This window comes from Dryobates pubescens, chromosome 21 (genome assembly GCF_014839835.1).
Source record: "Dryobates pubescens isolate bDryPub1 chromosome 21, bDryPub1.pri, whole genome shotgun sequence".
In the NCBI taxonomy this organism is placed as follows: domain Eukaryota; kingdom Metazoa; phylum Chordata; class Aves; order Piciformes; family Picidae; genus Dryobates; species Dryobates pubescens.
Genome location: NC_071632.1, coordinates 11,108,485 through 11,129,175, shown reverse-complemented (window position 1 = coordinate 11,129,175; position 20,691 = coordinate 11,108,485). Strand labels below are relative to the sequence as shown.

Below are 20,691 nucleotides of genomic sequence, written 5' to 3'. Positions count from 1 at the left end.
ACAGCTCAGCTCTTTGACTGAGACCCTTGATACTGACTTTGAGCTTTGCCAAGCTGCCTTGACCTTTCTAAGCTGCTCTGTTATGGCAGATATGGTGCTTAGGGACATGGTTTAGTGGTAGACTTGGCATTGTTATGTTAACAGTTGGAATCACTCTTAAAAGTCTCTTCCAAACTAAACGATTCTGTGATTCTCTGTGTACACACCTTTCAACTACCTGCTAGCAGCTTTCTGCTGCATAGTTACATTGCATAGTTCTGTCAGTTCCTATTTACTACTTTGGTTTCATTTGCTTTGAGGATGGCCACACTTAGAAGGGAAATTTCAGGTAGGAGTTGAGCTAGTTTTGATGTAGGCAGATGTGGTATCAGAGACAGCCTGAGTGCTGCACTGTTCTGGTTGTGCCATCTCAACTTTCCCTGCAGGACACTGGTGTGAAAAAGCAATGGAGGAAGGGCTTTGAGCCCCTTGTGGTTCCTCACAATTACAGCTGGCTGGCCTGCCCATGCATCGTAGGCAGTGGTACCCGAGCAGCAGTTCTGCTATGGTTGAGATTGTTTTCAGTTGCAGAAAGCAATTTCCCTTGAAGATTGAACTGCAATAGCCAGGTGTCTTGCTTGCTTTGTAGTGCATGAAGTGTAAGGTATCTGAAATAGGTAGTATTTTCTCTTGTAGCAATTTTTAGGATTACATGGACTTGACAGTGAAAGGGGAAAGTAGAAGCTGGGGGTCAGTCTGCAGTGGGAGTGTCACCAGGGAGGACCTTGGACATTGAGGTGGGGAAGGAATAAAGACTATAACATTCAGCATATGATAGTTTTTCAAGGTGTGCTGCAACTAAAACCCGGGATTATTTTTGGGTAGCCTGATGATATACCCAGGATAGCAGGTAGTGATAGGACTAGGGGGAACGGAATGAAGCTGGAGGTGGGGAGATTCAGGCTGGAGGTGAGGAGGAAGTTCTTCACCATGAGAGTGGTGAAGCCCTGGAATGGGTTGTCTGGGGAAGTGGTTGAGGCCCTGTCCCTGGAGGTGTTTAAGACCAGGCTGGATGAGGCTCTGGCCAGCCTGATCTAGTGTGGGGTGTCCCTGCCCATGGCAGGGGAGTTGGAACTAGATGATCCTTGTGGTCCCTTCCAACCCTGACTGATACTATGATGAGTTGAGCAAGACACACTCTTATTTGTGCTCTGAAAGCAATTTATGCTTATGTTCATTTTCTGTGTATTTAAATGAAATTCTAGTTTGCAGTCTAAACTTGTTCATTTGTGCCATTCTGATCTGAGTCTCTGAGCCAAAGAATGAATTCTTTAGGAGTAAACCCCCCTCTTGTATCCCTCCCTTCATTCTGAAAAGCAGTGTCTTCTAGAAGAGGAGTTAAAATTTAGGCTTCTTATAACTTGGATATTTGACAAGGGAAAACTGCTGCTCTGGAAACTTTGGACTATGTCCTTTTGCTCTTTTGGCTTATAGATTCTTGACTGTTCTTCCCTCTTCCCCTCCTCTTGGAAACAGGAGCTGATTTAAGCGTATAGTTTAAAGATAAATGTATTGCTGCTGCACTTCCACAGGCTTCAAGAGGATGAAGATGGGACACATTGGTCACAGGAGAGAGAGGTTGACAGGGACATCCTTGTTTACTGTGTCAAAGCTGAACAATGTAACAGATCAGCACTCACATTTATGTCGGAGCAGCTGCTGTACTGGATGCAGCAACTACTCTTTTCTCTTTTTCCTTTTTGTTTTTTTATTCCTGGACATAAACAGTTTTTCAATAGCTCAGTACCTCCTGAAGCATGAAACAAGCAAGAGCCTCCTTTTTAAGAAATGATGATTTGCACCACACAGGAGACACTGCACCTCTTAAACGTTCAGTGTGAAGATTGCCTTTGACATCTAAAGCTCTTCTCTAATGTGAAGTAGGGACTACTAGAAAACAATGTTCTGAAAGCATAACTCTCAGCCAAAACACCTCCAGGGATTGTGACTCCACCACCTCCCTGGGCAGCCTATTCCAATGCCTGACCACTTGCAAGAAAGCAGTTTTTCCTAATGTCCAACCTCAACCTCCTCTGGCACAATTTCAGGCTATTTCCTTTTGTTCTCTCACCTAATACTAAGGAGACGATTCTGACCTCCACCTCACTACAACTTCCTTGTAGGTTGTTGTAGAGACCAGTGAGGTCCCCCCTCAGTCTCCCCTTCAAAGTCAGCAAAGAAACTGCTACTCCATGTCTGCTTCCATACAAACTTGCCTTTCTGCATGTCCAAATCAGACCAAGTGTTCCTGAAGGAGCTAGAGTATCATCTAATGTTGTATACATTAGAGAAATAATCTCTTCTCTCTGCTTCTCTTGGACTGTCACTGCCTGTCAGTAGACACAGATATCCTAAAAATGGCAAAGAAATCTGCACCTTTTGTTTAGATTAACTTGGCCCCAGTGATATTCCTTCTCCCAGTTAAGTGCTGACAATTATCTCTGTGGCCTTTGATTCACATATTGTTCTTCCTGTACTCTCTGTGGTAGAGGCCAAGGCTCCAAGCTGTACTGTGCTGTGCTCCAAGCTGTACTGTGTGCTGCTGCTGATTGTTGTTAACTTTCTGCATATCAGCATCTACATGATCTGTATAAACTGCTCAGAATGTAGCAGAATCTTAGGCTTGCCTTGTCTGCACTTCTGCTGAGAAATTCCCTTCATGACCACAAATGAGTACACATAGGATCTGTTTGTAATTCCTCTACAGTTCAGTCAAAAAACCCAAACCCACAAACAACCCCCCATCACGTGACCACCACCACCAAAACAAACAACCCCCCTATGTTAGTTATTTGCATCTAAGAGAGAGCAACCACAACCCTCAGCCTTTCTGTGATGGGGAAGAGCAGTGGCTTTGATGAAGATGAAGAAACTGAGCCAGAAACCTTTTTTTTGTTTCCCTTAATTCTTTATTCCCACTTTTTGGTGCTTGCAGGATTTGAACTTATTTTTGGGGAATAGGGACATGGCTAACTTTAATGGCAATTGGTTGTAATTAATGTCTTCAGATGCTGATTCCTGCCCCGTGGACGGGGAGAAGGGCAGTCCGAGTGCGTAGTTTTCCATGTGGCTTAGACCATTAAAACCTCCTTTCTGCTAAATGGATGTTTGGCTGCAAGCTCTAGATACCTCATTAAATACTAAATTAAGAGACCTGATACAGCCTCTTGTCTGGCTGAAATCAAAGCCCAAAATCCCAGGACTGTGAACAGTGCCCTGAAAGGCCTTTTTGATAACGTTCTGCAACAAAGGAGTCTAAGGTGTTTGTGCAATCTTTCTTCTTTAATGAAAACTTCACACATCTGGAAGATACACCACATAAATGAAATGAATCACTAACCTGTTGTGAAGTCACATGTTGGACTTTTCAAGAAGGCCAATATTTTTTTTCTTCAGATGAATCTGATCAGATAGTTGCCTGGAATTAAATTTTCTTGTATTTCAAGTGTCGCTAAACCATCAGTCTTCACCTGTGAATAGCTCCAGTTTTACCTTGAGTTTGGGTTTTCTTATCTCTGTCAGTGTTCCAGTGGCAAAAGGAAATGCAGTGTGTGAGCTGAAGGGAGGTTGTAGCCAGGAGGGGGCTGGTCTCTTCTCCCAGCCAACCAGCACCAGAACAAGAGGACACAGTCTCAAGCTGCACCAGGGGAAGTTTAGGCTCGAGGTGAGGAGAAAGTTCTTCACAGAGAGAGTTGTTAGCCATTGGAATGTGCTGCCCAGGGAGGTGGTGGAGTCGTCATCCCTGAAGGTGTTCAAGAGGGGATTGGACATGGCACTTGGTGCCATGGTCTAGTAGTCATGAGGTCTTGGGTGACAGGTTGGACTTGATGATCCTTGAGGTCTTTTCCAATTTTATTGATTCTATGATTCTGATGGCTGTAAGAACATTGTGTCTAGCACAGCAGCAGCTAACCAGCTACCAAAGTGTTAAGTTGGTTACCATATCTGTGCCATGTAATGCAGCTGTTTGGGACACTGGTTTTCATGGAAGTTGGGTGTTAGGCTTTAGCTGACCATATTTGAGGGGAAGAAGAGGGAAAACAAATACAGTCTAATTGTGGAGCAGATGAGTCTTGGGGGTGCTGCGTCACTGAAGCTACCACCCTTCATAATCTGCCACTTGTGCTCTTCTGCTGAGTGCTTGTGGCTAGGCTTGTGCTGTTCAGAAGGGAATTGCTTAATGCTTTCTGCTGGCTGATTTTACTGGGGAGCACGTAGTGCTTAGTTAATGTTGATCTGCAGATGGAAAACCAAGCTGTGATTCACATGAGTGTTTTATAAGCCAGTAACATTTTGCCACTCTTTATGCTGCTGCTGGTTGGACTTTGTTCTCTTTACTACCAGCCTTTTGGGACCCATTATGCATGTCCTGAAAAAAACCCTTTACAGGTTATTTATGTGCAGTGAACAAACTCTTTATTAGTTCATGGGAGGTATATGAATGACTTAGTAGCTGTTCTTCTAAAGCTGAGGCAACTTCCATTGTTTCATTGTCGCTTTGAAGAAGTGTGTATGAAGGGTGGAACTCTATCCAACTGTGTAAATCTTGCTGAGCAGTTGCCATGTGGCTGCTGTGTCCTGTTGTGTGTCTCTTCTCCAGCATCATGTGGGACTGTGACCTCAACATCACAGACCACAAAGTGAAAAGTTTAAGGGGGGGGGGGGGGGAGGAGGAAGGTGTGTATGAAATTTTATCTAGTAATATAACTTATGGCTGAACACCTAAACAGAAATAGGCTACCATGAGTAGGTTTGGGGTTTGTTGGTTTGGTTTTGGGGTGGTTTTTTTAGTACTATCTATTCTCCTGGAGAATATTAATTCTTAACTGACCCTACTGCTAGTACCATCATGGAAGTGGCATCATGGTAGTAGTAAAAATAAAATTGTAGCTTTATGTAGTTAACAGCTGCAGTGTATTGAGAGTTGTTGGTTTTGTTGGGTGGTTGTTTTGTTGGGTGGGATTTTTTGTGGTGTGGGTGGGGGTTGGTTGGTTTGGGGTTTGTTTTTTGGTGGTTTTTGAGGAAAAATCAGAACCTTTTTCTGGACTAGTACAGTTTGAGTGACAACTGGTGGAAGCCATGATTAGCTTTTTCAGTCATTCCCATTTGGAATGCTGGCTGTGCATGTGGAAGCAGCTGCCATAAAAGTATGTCCACCTCTTCCTTAATTCCAAAACATATCTTACTAAAGCAGTCTCCTTTCTAATCTTCATTCCTGGTTCCAGGAAACAATTTTATTTAATAATTTGCATAATTGTGTGTTAGAGGCATGAAAATGTGAGTGGTACATGGCCTTAGAATTGCAGTTCTTGTATTTTGTTTGCTTCCTCTTTGAGGATCTGCTAAATAGCTGATTCCCCCCCCCCCCCCGAATGTACTCTGGTACGAATGCTAATGTGAAATGATTTTTGTAGCTTCACCTGTTCATGCTTGAAACCACTTGCTTTTTCCTCTTGCATGTTGTCCTGGGGTGGTTATTTCCAGCGGATCCATCAGCTCTGTTCAGTGTGGTGTCGCATGGGGACTGAAGCATAGCTTGCTGCTCCTCTAGCTGGCTTCTCTGTTCCTTGCTTGCAAGAGCAAAAGGATGTCTTGTCAACCTGATCTTGTCATGCTCTCTCAAATTCCTGTATGTGGCAAAACCAGGAGCAACCAGAGTGTGATTAAAAGCTATCAAGCTTCTGTACAAAGTGAGAACAAGTCGCATGGGGACCTTAGAGTTAAAAGGGGTCGCCATGGAAATAATAAAACATATCTTTGCTTCAGGGAAGGTCAGTTGGGCCATCTTTTGAAAATATACAAGAAGGAGGAAATGCTAAATAATGACTGAAAGGCTTGACTTGATCACAGGAAATTCTGCTTTCAGGTTCAACTCGGTGTATTATGGGATTGCTTTTCTTCGTTTTAAGTTACATTTTTGAGCCATGTTCAAAACCAGACTGTATAAGGTTGCAGGATAAGCCTTCAAACCACAAATCAACCTTTATCTGACTGGAAAGGGGATAAACGTCGTCTTTGGGAAGCTGATCCTTCTTTGTCCATTTATAGGATTTCCTTACGTGTGTTGTTAAGTACTGGGCAAGATGCAGCAATGGCCAGATGTAGTGCAGGGCTGGAAGAGATGAGTTGGACCGTGGATAAGGCTTGTTGTCTCCTAAGCTGGCCTGGAAAGGGGTTTTGAGCAGTATGCATTTTTTTGCTCTCTCCTAGCTAATAGGAAATGTGTTGTAACTAATGACATGCAAGCTCATGTGGACTAGCAAATTGTTTATTCTTCTTAATTAGAAGGAATTTAAGTGCTACTTAAACCTGCATGTTTTTGAAAAATTAAGCTTAGTTTGAAATGCTGCAGTTGATGTTTCATCTGCCAAGACACACATGAATGTATCATTTGAGAGTGGATGAAGAGTCTGTAAGGGTGCCAGTGCACTGGACCTGTGTGTGACCTGCCCTTGGTGATCCTATTTTGGCAGGGGGCTTGGACTTATCTCCAGAAGCCTCTCCATGCTGGAATGATTCTATGAACAGTAGAGAAAATAAGTTATTCCAGTAGTCCAGCTCAGGGCACTTTTTGCCTGCTGTAGTGAAATGCTGAAGTAACTGAGGACATTCTCAATTTGGGAGGTGAAACCACCAAGTTGTACCATGAAATTGCTATCTTAGTGTATTTGTGGGTCAAGGTAAAGAGAGCAGTCCAGTCAAACAGCCAGAAACAAATAAGACTTGCTCAACTATCCGAGCACCTGTGTCACTGTTTGGATTTAGCGTCCTCATACACCCTAAATCTTACAAGACAGCACCAGCAGGTTTATAAGCCTGGAAGCTAAGAGGAGCTGGACTATCCTTTATTTCTTCCTGTTTGCACACTGCAGGTGATCTGCTCACTGCTTGTGTATCACTCAGTTTAGGAAGGACATTGAGACACTTGAACGTGTCCAGAGAAGGGCAACAAGGCTGGTGAGAGGCCTTGAGCACAAGCCCTATGAGGAGAGGCTGAGGGAGCTGGGATTGTTTAGCCTGGAAAAGAGGAGGCTCAGGGGAGACCTCATTGCTCTCTACAACTACCTGAAAGGTGGTTGTAGCCAGGAAGGGGTAGATCTCTTCTCTCTAGCAACCAGCACCAGAACAAGAGGACACAGTTTCAAGCTGCGCCAGGGGAAGTTAAGGCTCGAGGTGAGGAGAAAGTTCTTCACTGAGAGAGTCATTCACCATTGGAATGTGCTGCCCAGGCAGGTGGTGGAGTCCCCATCCCTGGAGGTGTTGAAGAGGGGATTGGATGTGGCACTTGATGCCATGGTCTAGTCATGAGGTCTTGGGTGACAGGTTGGACTTGATGATCTTTGAGGTCTTTTCCAACCTTGGTGATACTGTGATATGTTTTTTCAGTCCCCTCCTGAACTGATGAGCAATTAAGCATATCTGTTTCTATGCTATGTGAATAGTGCTCATCCGTGTGACTTGCAGGCATGTCCATTAGTGCCTTATTTTGACAGTAGCATGACAGCTGACTGCCGGAGCGCTTCTCCTTTGTGTGTTAGAGTTTTGAAGCATCCCCAGCGTAGTAGCATTGGGTACTACTCTGGCACCTGGATGCTAAAACTGGGGGAGAGAACTCCTGGGGGATATTCATGGTGTGGTGGTTTAAATAATGCAGTTTTCCCTTTTCTTATAGCAGGCTGTGGCACGTGAACAAATCGTGGAACTTCAGGAAGTGGAGGGATGATTTCCATAAGCTCTTCCTGAGAGAAATCCAAGTTCAGTCACTTGGGATTTTGATCCTTTAACCATTCCTTCTGTAGCAGAGTTTGCCTCTTGGCTGGCACAGAGAGTATCTAGCTTCAGTCTCCATTACCTAACTTCTGGACTTCCAGACCTGGGAGCAAAAGGAGTTTGATGCCACCACAACTCCAAGTTTCTTGCATCTTAGTTTCAACTCAGCTTTTTCTATGAAACTCTTTCCCTGGGCTGGATGAAATGTGTAGTCTTCTAGTCAATTCTTCTGAGATGCTTTCTACTAGAGCTGTCTGAATCACTTAGAATAAGTGTATCTAACACATTTGTTCTTTTGGAAATTATTTGGAAAGCTTTTAGAATACTGTTTCCTATGTGAAATGTTTGCCTGAAATAAGATTGTGAGGACACTGTTGAGTGGTCATTCTTGGGTAATGCCAGGTCACCTAGTTCAGTGCTGTTTAAAAGCATCATTTAATCAGTAGAAAAAGAATAAAGAAAATGTGGATTGAATTTTTCCAAAGGCATTTTTAGAAAGCAGAGGTTCTGCAAACAATTACATGCCTTAAGCAAACATCCTGGAAAAACAGATTGTGCAGATCTTAATAAAGATACTTTTGCTGTGTACTCCTCCCCTCCTTCCCATTTGCCTGGATTTCTTCATTGTGGTGGTACTTAAAACAAATGCATAGCTGTTTATATGAGCTCCATGCTTTGGAAAGTAAACACTGTCTATATTGCTGAATGGATATATACAGCTTGCAGCCAGAAAGTCCATTGACCTCCCTTGGGAAAACCAGCCTTTACCAAAGTGGTGGTCAGAAGGCAGGCCCTGGAAGTTGGCACAGCTGTCTTTTCATAGTCCATTAAATTGTGTCTTAATGCACCCCATTATTGCTGAGGGTAAATATTTGACTCCTCACCGACACCTCCTTCCCTGACTAAGGTAAGTGCGGCAGTCTGTTCATCCCAGTCACTCTTCTGCACAGTTAGTTTCTTGCAGAAGGTCAGTAACTCTTCAGTGTGCTTAGCTGTCCAGTATTGCATGGGTCAATGGTCAGTCATGCCTGAGTCTGGGGTGGTTGTTGTGGAGTTGTAAAGCTTTCTCTTGAAATGCCATGGAACAATTCAGAGGCTTCTTGCCCACTGTTGTGTTTGGAGCACCTTTACCAGGACACCAGTGTACCTTCCTCATTTACAAATTCACAGATTGCATCAGGATGGAAGGAACCCTCAAAGCTCATCTGGTCCAACCCCCCTGCAGTCATCAGGGACACCTGCAACTAGAGCAGGCTACCCAGGGCCATATCAAGTCTGAATGTCTCCAGGAATGGGGCCTCAACCACATCCCTGGTCATCCTGTTCCTGTATTTTGCCACTCTCATTATGAAGAACTCCCTCCTAATGTCCAACCTAAATCTACCCTGCTCTATTGCCCTCTCACCAAAAGTCCTTCTAAACAATGCCTCCCCAGCCTACCTGTAGGTCCCCTTTGGATACTGAAATGCTGCTCTAAGGTCTCCCCAGAGCCTTCTCTCAGGCTGAACAGCTGTAAAACACTTCACTGATCAATATTTGTGTAGTACGTGTCTCACTTTTGCCTGAAGAGATGTTAAGAGATGGTCAGTCTCTTTCTGCTGCTATTCACTCACAGCAGGCAGCATTTTGTTCTCCTCCACCCCAAATTTGAGACTCAATTATAGGGGAGACAGTGTCTTGAAAATACAGATTTCTAGTTGCTTCTTTCTGTGTGTCATCCCCAACAGCTGACACTCCATTTCTCCCTGAGCTTTTGCAATCAAGTTTAATCATTATGCTAATAACTGCACAGTGGAAATGTCTAATTTCTGAACACATGATCAGGCTGACTAATGAATTTACTGTAAGTGCAGTGGGAAAATGCATTCAGCAGGGGGTACACAGAGCTGTCATCCTCTCTGTGCCTACGCAGAAGACTTCTCTTGAAGCCTTGTGCTGCCTTTCAACCTGCCATCAGGCTGCAGTGTTTGTGTTCAGGTGCACTTGCATAGGACAGGGCCAAGAACTCGCTCCTGGGTACGTGCATGTACAACTCTGAGAGGCTGGCCTCGAGGTGGTGTGTTGACTGGTGATGGTCTTTCTTCTTGAGCCATGGTCCTTTGCCTTAGTCTGCAAAGTTTTTTGAGGGGTGAAGTTGTGGCTCAGTACAGAGTGAGTGCTGCTAGGACTGCTGAGGCTGAGTAGATGTTCTCAGCACACATAATAGTAGTATTTCATATCGGTTGTGGCCAAGAGTAGGAGGCTAAGGGAAATCCATTTACAGAAACAATGTGCAACTCCTTGCTTTAGTCATGTGTGGAAATTAAAATGGCAGTGGGGAAGTAGAACAGCCTTAAAATTCCATTTCTGCCCTGACCCTTCCTCCCCACCCTATTAAACTGGTGAATGTCATACATGCTTATTTAGCTATCTGTCTTCTGCTTTTATTAAATATATCCTAAATTACAAGAGTTCTGTATGACTCAGTCCAGAATACTAATGTAGTCTTAGGAAAGATACATGGGAGGGAGTTTTTGTTAACAATTTTTGTGTGTCTAGAGTATTTTAATAGGCTTCCATGCACAATTCTGTAGAAACTGGGATTTCAGAAGTTTGAGCTGTGTGAAGTCAATGATGCTTCTAAGCCTGTCTTCTGCTGAGGTACCTTCAGAAAGATTACTGGTTACTGAAGGAGTTTTGAGAAAGGGGAGACTTGGTCAAGGAGTTTAGCTGTCTTGTTCTGTATTTGTCTTTGAAAACAGAATTGAGGAGCTTGTCAGATCCTAGTAATTTTGATATGAAAGGAATGTGGAAGAACTCTTTGCTCCAGTCATGTGCTGAAGGAAGGTAGTGGCATGGGTAGTTACCTAACTGCATAGTGGAATAAGTATACTGAAGGGTTTTTCAGTGGGATCTGTAGTGGCTAAGGGTTGTTCTTGACATTTTATTAATAAGATGAGAAGAAAACCTGTTCATTGCTGATTATTCTCCTGTTTGAGTAGCACCTTATAGTGTTGCAGCCATGTTGATTGCTATACAGACTTGCTTGCTTTGTACCAATAGTTTTGAAAAACTCCAGAACTTCAGTAGCTCTTATGTGGAGAAAAGGTAACCTTCAGCCTTTGGACATTTAGGCAACAAAAGAGAAGAAATTCCCTATGTAGAAAGCTGTTTGTGGCACTAAGCCAAGAGGGTTTCTGATGCAGTTAATACCAACCTTTAGCCTTCTGATGGCTCCTTAATTAATACTCTTAGGTTGCTTCCAGTGCAGTGCTGACCCAACTGAAAACCAGCAGATTTCCCATTGGCTTATAGAATAGAACAGAATAAACCAGGTTGGAAGAGACCTTCGAGATCATGTCTAACCTATCATCCAACACCTAATCAACTAAACCATGGCACCAAACACCCCATCAAGTCTCCTCCTAAACACCTCCAGTGATGGTGACTCCAACACCTCCCTGGGCAGCCCATTCCAATGGGCAATCACTCTCTCTATGAAGAATTTCTTCCTAACATCCAGCCTAAACTTCCCATGGTGCAGCTTGAGACTCTGTCCTTTTGTTCTGGTGCTGGTTGCCTGGGAGAAGAGACCAACCCCCACTATACCACTGCCATTAAATGATCAAAAAGATAGAGAAATCAGAGTAGGTTTTGTGGGGGAGTTTTGTTATTCTTCAGAGTAATAATTATTTTGAGATATGCAATAAATCTTCCATGGTTGGAATAGTGCATGTATAGATAACCTTTATTGTCGGAAAAGATTGGCTTTGGGGTGTTTTGAGGTTTGATTTGGTTCTCTTCAGGCGTGAGCATTCAGGCTTGTCATTATTCCAGCTTTATCAGTTCCTTACCTCAGACAAACTTTCAGAAAGTTCAGAGTTATTCTATTGAGTTTATTTTTTTTTTTATAGGCTTTTTTTAGATGGTTTCCTTTTCAGCCACCTGCAGTGCTCTTTGCAATTGCACATGTTCATCTCCTAAGAGGTTGCTTTTTTTGGCACACAAAATGCTTTTTGTTTGACATACAATTTTTTTCCTACTCCCATGGTGGCTCTTTAGTGAGTCCAAACTACTGAAGAAGCTGTTTAATTTTTTTCCTTTCTTGACAGAAAGCAAGCACAAATACAGAATATATTTAGATTTGTGTGTTTTGTTTAACTCTAGACAAGCACATTGCTTCCAGTAAGAAAAAAAGAGGGATTCATTCAGCTACTTTAAAATGCTGAAGCTCTGGCATGGGAGCTTGCACAAGCATATTTTGTTTCTCCTTTTTTCAAATGAACCTACTCACACATTGCATATCTTGAGGGGGGGAAAAAAAACCAGCAAGAAAGACATTTGAGATAACTCACTCTAATTTCAGGTGCTGAAATACACTCACAGATAAAGTTGAAATTTTGACTTGGCATAATCAAAAGCATTTATCTGCTTTTTGTGCTCTTGTAAAGACTGAACACAAACGTAACGTGTTATGACTGCACATCCAAAATGTTGTTCTGTCAAAATCAATCAGCAGGATTGTACATTTGAAAAGGCTTATCTTTTTGAAGTGTCTTCTATTTTAAAGACTGGTTTTAATCAGCAGATTTTTGCATTTCTGGCTTGTGTTCAAATACAATTAATAAGTCTTTGGTTCCCTTTAGATAGTTTTGGGTTTTGCTGGCTTGGGTTTCGGTCGTGTGTGTCCCCCCCTCCCAGAAACTTGTGTTAGCAATGCTGCTGTTAGATAACCATTGAAATCCAGTTCACTGTATAGAACATCTACAGCTCTCTGGAGTAGAGGGGATGTACCTTGGTAGTTTCCCTTCTCAGAATCCTGTCTTGGTGAAGGGTAGATAAAGGGTGCAGAGGGAGAACTGTTCTTCAGAAAAGTGTTTGTCGTACACCATGAAACTCTAGAGGATGGTTAGCAGTCATTTATTTGGGTTCTCTCCTGCGGTGGTTGTGAAGCGGTGGTGTGTGGTGCTCAGCCACAGCTGAATCTCCAGCAAATACTGGACGGTCTATTCTAGGGTGATAGAGGATTGTGTGTTAGAACAGAGAATAACATCCTGAAAGTGGCTTCTTTCTTCCTCTCTCCCACCTTCTGATGCTGAAAAGCCACAGACTTTAGGAGGCAGGTAGAAGATAATTGCAAATAATCTCCTCATCTTCCCTGCTCTGTCTCTTCCCGCAGTGATCTACATTAATGCTGCATTTCTTTTCTACCTGCTTATTAAAATCATAATCTAAGGAATGGAGCTAGCAGTTGGAATTGAAAGACCAATAAAACTCCCCAAACCAGTTAGCTGGAATGCAGAAATTCCTGCTCCCCACTGACGTGTGTCAGACATCATTAGAGGGCTTCCTTTTTTTTTCATGTTCTTTAAAAAGTGATGTTCGCAGTGCACTTCCTGTTGCAGTGTACGTGCATTTGGTTTGCTCAGGCAGCTAAAATGGGCAGGAGGCTTTGCCAGCACACAGGAAGCATGATCTGTAGCTCACTCCTCCATTCCCCCTAGCAATTAAAAACATGGGTGGAAGCTGTTTCACAGAGAAGTCTTGGCTATCTTTGTTGCTGAATTTTGCTCTGGCAGAGCAGACAGCTATGGTGGTGTTGCCCCTACCTGTGCTCACCTACACTCCCTGTCTGCTCTCAAAGCTGCTGCAGATGGGCAGCTCCAAGAAGCTGGCCCAAGCAGCAAGGTGCTTGAAACAGCACAGGAAGCTTGGCAGAGCCAGGAATAGGGCTTCAATCTGCAGTTTTCCAGGGTTTTGCTTCTAGCCATAGACCCAGCCCACTTCTTGCCTTCACTTGAATGACATCCTGGCAGACAGCTGCGTGTTGCATGCAGGGCCAGCTGCTTCTGCAGCACTGTCTGACCTCCATACTCCAGATGTTTGAAGTTCCATTTCCCTCATACTTATGTGAACTTTAGCAAAGTGCTTCTGGCATTTCACCAATGCAACAGCAAGGAGGGAGGACTGTGGATTTTAACTGTTTTCTTTCCATAGTGAGGGCCTCTGTAGAGCTGCTAAAAATCTCTTCCTCTGTAGGACTTAAACTCCATTTGCCTTCAGTTGCCATCTGTCTGTCTTCTTTCCCACATGCCTTTCCCTGTTCCCAAAGAGACTCCTGCAGACCTCCCTTTCTTATGTTGTGTTGACATAGTCTTCCTTTCAGCTGGGGAAGGTGGGCTGAGGGTGTGATGAGAAGCCCTTGTATCTCTCCGTAGATGCTGCTTATTTGCAGAGCCTAATTCTGAGGTGGCATTTCAGAGGTGAGACTTAATGACTTCCTTCAGCTGTCCCCTTTTTAGGTGCTCAGCATCTTGCATGAGCGTGTGCTGACATAGCAGTTAGACAATGATGTGAGAAACCTCTTTACTTCTGCCCCATCTGAAGGATGAATGTGTCCTCCATAACAGTCCTCCTATTCCCAGTTGGCACTAAGAAACAAACATCAGGCGTGAACTCAAGTCTGGCTCTTGGACAAGTGGGATGGTTTCTTTGCTCTGATTCTTGTCCTAGAATGTAATGCACCTGCTCCCAGCCCCTCTAGCCTGTCCTTGCCCTGTGTTCCCTTTGTGCATGCCCTTTTTCTGCTCGCTTTCTCCAGCAGCATGTGTGACTAGACTTGCCAATATGGTCCTCTGAAAAGCATCTGTATAAATAATCCTTCAGCTGAACAGACCTCTCTTCCCTCTCCTTTGCAGTTCTGTTGTGTAGGTATTTGTTCCACCTCACAGACTGTGCTTTGGAAACTGGGGTAATTGAGTCCAGTGCTCAGTGAATCCTGGTCTTCCTTTTGGAAGAAAGACCTCCAGTTTCATAGCAGCAGGAGGGCTAAAGGTGAGGCTATGTGACTATGGCCAGTAAACTGTAAGCTTGTTTCTCTAGTTCTTATTTTCTGCTTCTTGATGTTAATGAGGTTTTAGCAAAGCCCTCTCTCTTTTCTGGATTTTTTGTTATTTGATTTTTTTTAAAGACATCTGAGTATCTTAACTCTTGTAAGCCTAGACTCTCTCAGTCAGGAATCAGTGTTTTTGTTACATATGCCTTGCATGGAAATTGGTGCAGCTTAAGAAACATAAATCTGGAGCTGGACATGCCATGGGCTGTGTGCATTATTGTTTTACAGTCTGTACTTCTGAATTCTAAAACCATACAGCAAGCAAGCTGTCCTAGGTGAATGGAATGCCTGTCACATACTTCCCCTCCCTGACACTGCCCTTCCCAAATGTCCTGATATCCCAGGAAAAGTACTTAATGGAAAGGTAGAAAATACCTTCAAATGTTTGCTGAACTCTGGTCTGCTTATGCCAGTGGTGACTGCTAGGAGACTCTGGGAGAATCTGCTAGTGGTTATAAAGAAAAAGAGGTACATTCTTAAAGCAAGTGGTAGCTTTAAAGGATTAAAGTGGCTTATATCTGGATTCAGACATAAGTGAAGAAATCTAGTGACAAACTGTCACAACAAAAAATGCATCCACCACTTTTGACATCCTCCACCCACCCCCCCGTGGATGATACTAGTAAAGTGCATTCTTACCATTGTGAGCTGATACATAAATAATATACATGTTCATTATGTGTATAAATATATTTTAAAAGTGTGCACTTACCTGTGTACCCTTTGAAAATAGGACTTAGTTTTTAATTATTTTCCCTTTGTTCTGTCTAGTGTCTTGCAGCCTCTGATGATGATGAGTGTCTTACACAGACCATGCAAGTTGCTGGGTATTGATGTCCTTAGGTGATTGTGTTAATCTCTAAAGGCTCTTGATTGTGAACCCTCTCTGCAGGAAAAGGAAGGTGATGTATCAGATTACATGAGAGAGGTCTTATCTGGCTCCTCTAGCCTTTTACCTTAGGAGGCCTGGATTTACCAGGACTTGAGGAGATGAAGCTTTCTGGAGAGCCTGCCCTACTAACTGCAACTTGTCTATATGTTAAAGGGAATGTGTGAGAAACTTCTATCTATAAACCTACAAGAAAATACTGCTGGATTTGCAGCTCTGAAAATACAACTCTTCATTCTATTTCAGTTGCCTCCTACATTGCCAGCACCATGTAAGAAGCAAACACACAACTACTGTTTGGCTCTCTTGTTACCAAAGCAGATTGGACAGGTACCTGTAGCTGCAGGTGCCACACATGGCCGGAACTTTGAGAATGGTCTAGTTTGGCTGCTGCCTGGTACATGTGGCTTGTATTTCATGGCAATTAACTCTGGTCTGTCTGGATAGCTATGTTGTCCTGCTCAAAATTGCTTGTGTTTTGGAAGTTAAAAACATTGCCTTTGACTAAAACGCCAACACCAAGCAAATAGATAAACAAAAATACTGGCATGAGCAACAGTTCTGTGCTTTGTTTTGCATGATGAACACATAACATGCAGTCTTTATAGAGCTAGCAAAAAGTCATTGCTTCTTGAAGAAGCAGGGTGCTGTCAGGTGGCTGATATTGCTCTGGGCAAAGCATGTGCTGGGAGCTTTGTTTTGCATAGGGGAAAGTATCACCTCGCTTTTCAGGTGTTCCTGCTGTGATAAGAGGTCAATCTGCTTTGCTTTGAGCAGAGAATTAGTCCCTTAACTAGGCATACCTGCATGAGCATCAGGATTTACATATGTACCCTGAACTGCTGGCCCTGCACTCTGGCACAGACAATCACAGAATGGCTCAGGTTGGAAGGGACCTCAGAGATTATCTACTCCAACTCCCCCTGCCATGAGCAGGGATACCTCTCAACTAGGCTTGGTTGCCCAAAGCCTCATCCAGTCTGGCCTTAAACACCTCCACCACAGATGTGGCATCTACAACCTCCCTGGTTACCTGATACTGGAGAATAAGATCCAGTCTCAACCCCTCTCTCTCATCCTAAAACTATTACCTCTGGCCCTGTCTTCTCTTGGCTTGGGTTATATTATGAAAGCTGTAGGAGGACTTTACAACTGGCTGCTCTATACCTAATTTTGGATAAGCTGTCTGATGTAATTAATATATGTTCTTTTTTTGTGCTAAGAGGTTTTCCCATTAACAAGAATTTGCTGCAAGATTGCTTCAGTCATTTTCCAAATCATGTATGGCACAGCATCTGTTCCTGGAATTTCTTATCCTCTGCTCTAGTAATTTGTGGAATTCTCGTTGTTTATTGCAGGGAAGAAAAGGCAGTCTTCATGGACCACCTGCTAGGAGAAGATACATCTTTTTGTACTGTGAAGGGCATTAGGGGTTTTTTGTTTCTTTTTTCTTTTGACATCAACATTAAGAACTCTTTATAGTAAAGATGTGTTTCTGTTTATCCACTGAACAAAAAAGTGACTTTATTAGTAACAGTAGCTGCTGTCAGTGAGAATGAAGTAGGAGCATGGACTTATATCAAGGGGCTTAGTAGTATTTTAAAATACAAGAGTTGGGGCTGTTCAACCTGAAGAAGAGGAGGCTCCAGGGTGACTTTAGAGCTACATTTCAGTATCTGAAGGGAACCTACAGGAAGGGCTTGATCTTGAGGTTCCAGTAAATCAAATCCTAGAGACTTGAAACAGACTTCCTAGAAGTGGAACTTTTGTGGCACCTAATGCCTGATTTGTACTTGTTCTCTTTCAGCTAGTGTTCATACCACATATCGAAACATAGTCCTTACTTGAAGCTTGGTTTGATCCTTCAGACTGCTGGACTGACTTTTCATTGTCTCTTTAGATATGCTGAGCTCTATCAGTTGATTAGGAAATATTTTACGTTTCTTTACCTGCAACTTTAAGGCTCTGTTTTATTCTTTTAGTAAAGCTGCTATAAAGACTATGACTGAAATTAGCCTCGGCGTAGAAGTCCTTCTCTGTGCAGGCACTTACTCTGATATGCACTGATGGCTTTGCTGAAAGAAATTACTGCACAGACTTCCCAAGCTTAGTGCTCCTCTGGGGCTCCAGGCAAATTGCTTAGCTTGTCTGTCCTGGTTTCCCAGCTGTGGAGTTGGAGTAATTCATTGCTAGTATCAGTCATAGGAATGTCAAGGGTTAATCTGCTAGGACTACATAGTGTCTTTAGTGTGTCAGAGCAGTAAGGTATTGTTGTAATTGTGTTATTAATATTGGTTATTTCATTAAAATGTAATTTTCAAGCAATGTTCATGTAGATTAAACTCATTTCATCAATGAACTGGCATCCTTCCAGCAGGATTAACTCGGTTCAGAGTCGAATGGTGAAGCTTAAACGTGTAAATAGCTCTGTGAAGAAGCCAGCAAAAGCCTCAAGAAACCTGTGCTTTCTTGCTTTGAATCTAGACCGTGGACATCCACAAGGAGAAGGTGGCTCGCAGAGAGATAGGCATTCTGACCACCAACAAGAACACCTCCAGAACTCACAAAATCATCGCGCCAGCGAACATGGAGCGCCCTGTAAGGTACATTCGAAAGCCTATAGACTACACGGTGCTGGATGATGTTGGCCATGGCGTAAAGGTAAGCATGCCTGGGCACCTGAACGCTCAGAGTGACACAGACCAGGAGCTAGGACTGGGACAGAATGTGGTTGACTTTAAAACCTTGAGCTCATTTCTTAGTAGGAAGGATTATGGGTTTGATACGCTGCCATGTACAAACATTTCAGTAACAGACTGGTTGACAGGGGTTTCTGAGCAATGCTTGCCACAACCCTTGTGACTGTCAGTGTCTGGAAGTAATGGCTCATGATCTTAGGACTTGTCAAAAAAGCCATGACTGACTTCTAAAATTATCACTCCTGCCTCCTCTGACTGTCTCTGCCGGTCCCTTTGTTTCTTTTGTTATTGAGAAAAAATAAGTTATCAGTTATGGGAACACTGGCTGGTGGGGTGGGCAGTTTTGCTGGGATCTTTAGGAGGGTGGTCAGCTGGTTGGCATTTAAATCTTAGTGGCACTTTGTGTCTCACTCCCTTTGTGCTATTAGACTGCCTCATTTTTCCTTTTCTCTAAATAAAGCCTTCATAAATGAATGTTTACCTCCCCTGAAATGCTCATAGATGAAGTGAATTGACACAGGACCCTTTACTCTCTGGACATCATCTTATAAAACAGAGCTTTGATTTCCCCTAGAGCAGGCCTTCTCTTGAGTGGCATTAAGAAGGTTTTATTCAACACCCATGTATTATCTAAAGCTTGATGGGCTCTGGTCAGTCAGTTGTGCAGCTAGATCAGCCGATCATGTGCCCTTTGAGTCACTGAGCTTTTGAGAAACAGATCTTTTAGAATTACTTGACATGAGAGTGACAGGTACCTCCTGCTTTGTAGTAACCCTCTAGATGGCAAGAGGAGTCTAATTTCAACACAAGTTAGAAAGCACCTCTATACCATGACAGTTCTAGGCTATGAATGAATGTAGTGATAACTTTGGACCACTTGTGGTTCTTTGTTTTGCTTGTAGCTAATCCTCTGCTACACGTGTAACTCTGAGGCTCGTTTTGCACTAACAGTTTAAGTGAGACTGGATGATGTGCTTTGTGGAGGCCTTTCCTGAAGCCTGAAAAGCATGCTTTGAATGGGTGTGAAATAGAAACAGTTGGGTCAGAGAAACTGCTAATTTTTCAGTGCAGTGTCTGCATTCGAGGAGAGCTCTCTGAATAGCGAATACTGCAATCCACAGATTTCGTGCCAGGATAGTGGTTTCTGCATTTCAGTGCTCCAGGGATCAAGTGCTATAAAAGACTTAAAAAAAAAAAATAAATAAAATGGTAGATTACTATTATGCTCTGCAATTGATGCTTTGCTGAACCAATTGTATTGTGCAGGCTCAAAATGGGGTTCCTGATCCATAACACTGAAGTCATTAATGTGTAGCAGTTATGTTTTCCAAGATGATTCCTTTGCTTTTAGCAGTACTGGTCTCTTTATTGATGTGACCCTATTTGTTTAGGGAGTGGAAATGAGGTGCTAGTTGCCTATTTCAAGGCAGCTCTCATATAACATTTTATAATAAGGGGTTTATTTTAACTGTTTAATGCTCTATTAATCTTAGTCTGTTCAGAAGTAAAATAGCTTCCAGTAATAACCAAAAGAACTAATTACAAGTCAACTACAAATTATATCTTGCTGGGCTTTATTGATTTGTCTTACAACTGTAGAAGGCATGAAACCCTCAGCAGAAAAATGATGTTGGTATTTTCTGTGTGGACTTTTTATGCAAGTGAAGTAAGTTGTCAGCTAGGCCTCAGGTACGTAGTTCAAGAGGCTTGTCATGCATTTGACACATTCACCAACGTGGACATTCACTGCTGAGAAGAGTGGGAAGGAAACATACGAGGAAGGAAATGAAAGCTACAGGCTGGTTTATAGGCTATTTCTGCTTCTATTTCATTAAATACTGATCCTAGGAAAAATGTCATTAAAATATGCAGTATACTTTAAGGGCTGATCTCAATTTGGTTTATATAAGAAATGTAAATCAAAAAACTGTCTCAGATTTAAAAGGGAAAAACAGAAAAAAAGGAAGATGGGCAGTCCTCAGAGTGAATCCTGCTCTCCCCTGTACATCTGCCATCTGAGCAAATGTAGAAATGTCTCCATGTATACTCACAGCTGATTTATTTTGTGTCTCTAATGCATGTCATGGCTGTGCAGAGGGGATGGAAAAGCAGATGCCTGTGCTCGTGCCATGGAGAAGGGCTCTGCATGCTGCTTCTGCCTCACATGCATGCTGCAGTTTTTGTGGGGGCAGGTGATGAGAGTGGGTGACACTAATGGTAAGCAGCTGCCCTGTATAGCAGACTTCCACCTCTTTGGAAGGCAGTTCTCTTTGTTCCTCCAGCAGCAGCAGCTTGGTATAAAAGCTTTTGTAGAGCACCCTGGGATCACAGAGGTGTTTTCTGCTTCTGCCTGAAAACTCTGTGGCAGCTCCAAGCTATCCCATATGGACCTTTCCTTTGCAGGGGCAGATACAGAGCCT

The 20,691-nt window shown here is 43.0% G+C and overlaps 1 protein-coding gene across 8 annotated transcripts in view; it reads left to right on the top strand.

Moving 5' to 3' along the window:
* The window catches only part of ABI1 (abl interactor 1), a 69,902-nt gene that overhangs the window by 23,609 nt on the left and 25,602 nt on the right, over positions 1-20,691 (top strand). For all 8 annotated transcript variants that reach the window (XM_054171514.1, XM_054171513.1, XM_054171510.1 and 5 more), the window contains exon 3: positions 18,057-18,233. In XM_054171514.1, coding sequence (XP_054027489.1) covers positions 18,057-18,233 — 177 coding nt within the window. The remainder of the gene's footprint in view (positions 1-18,056; positions 18,234-20,691) is intronic.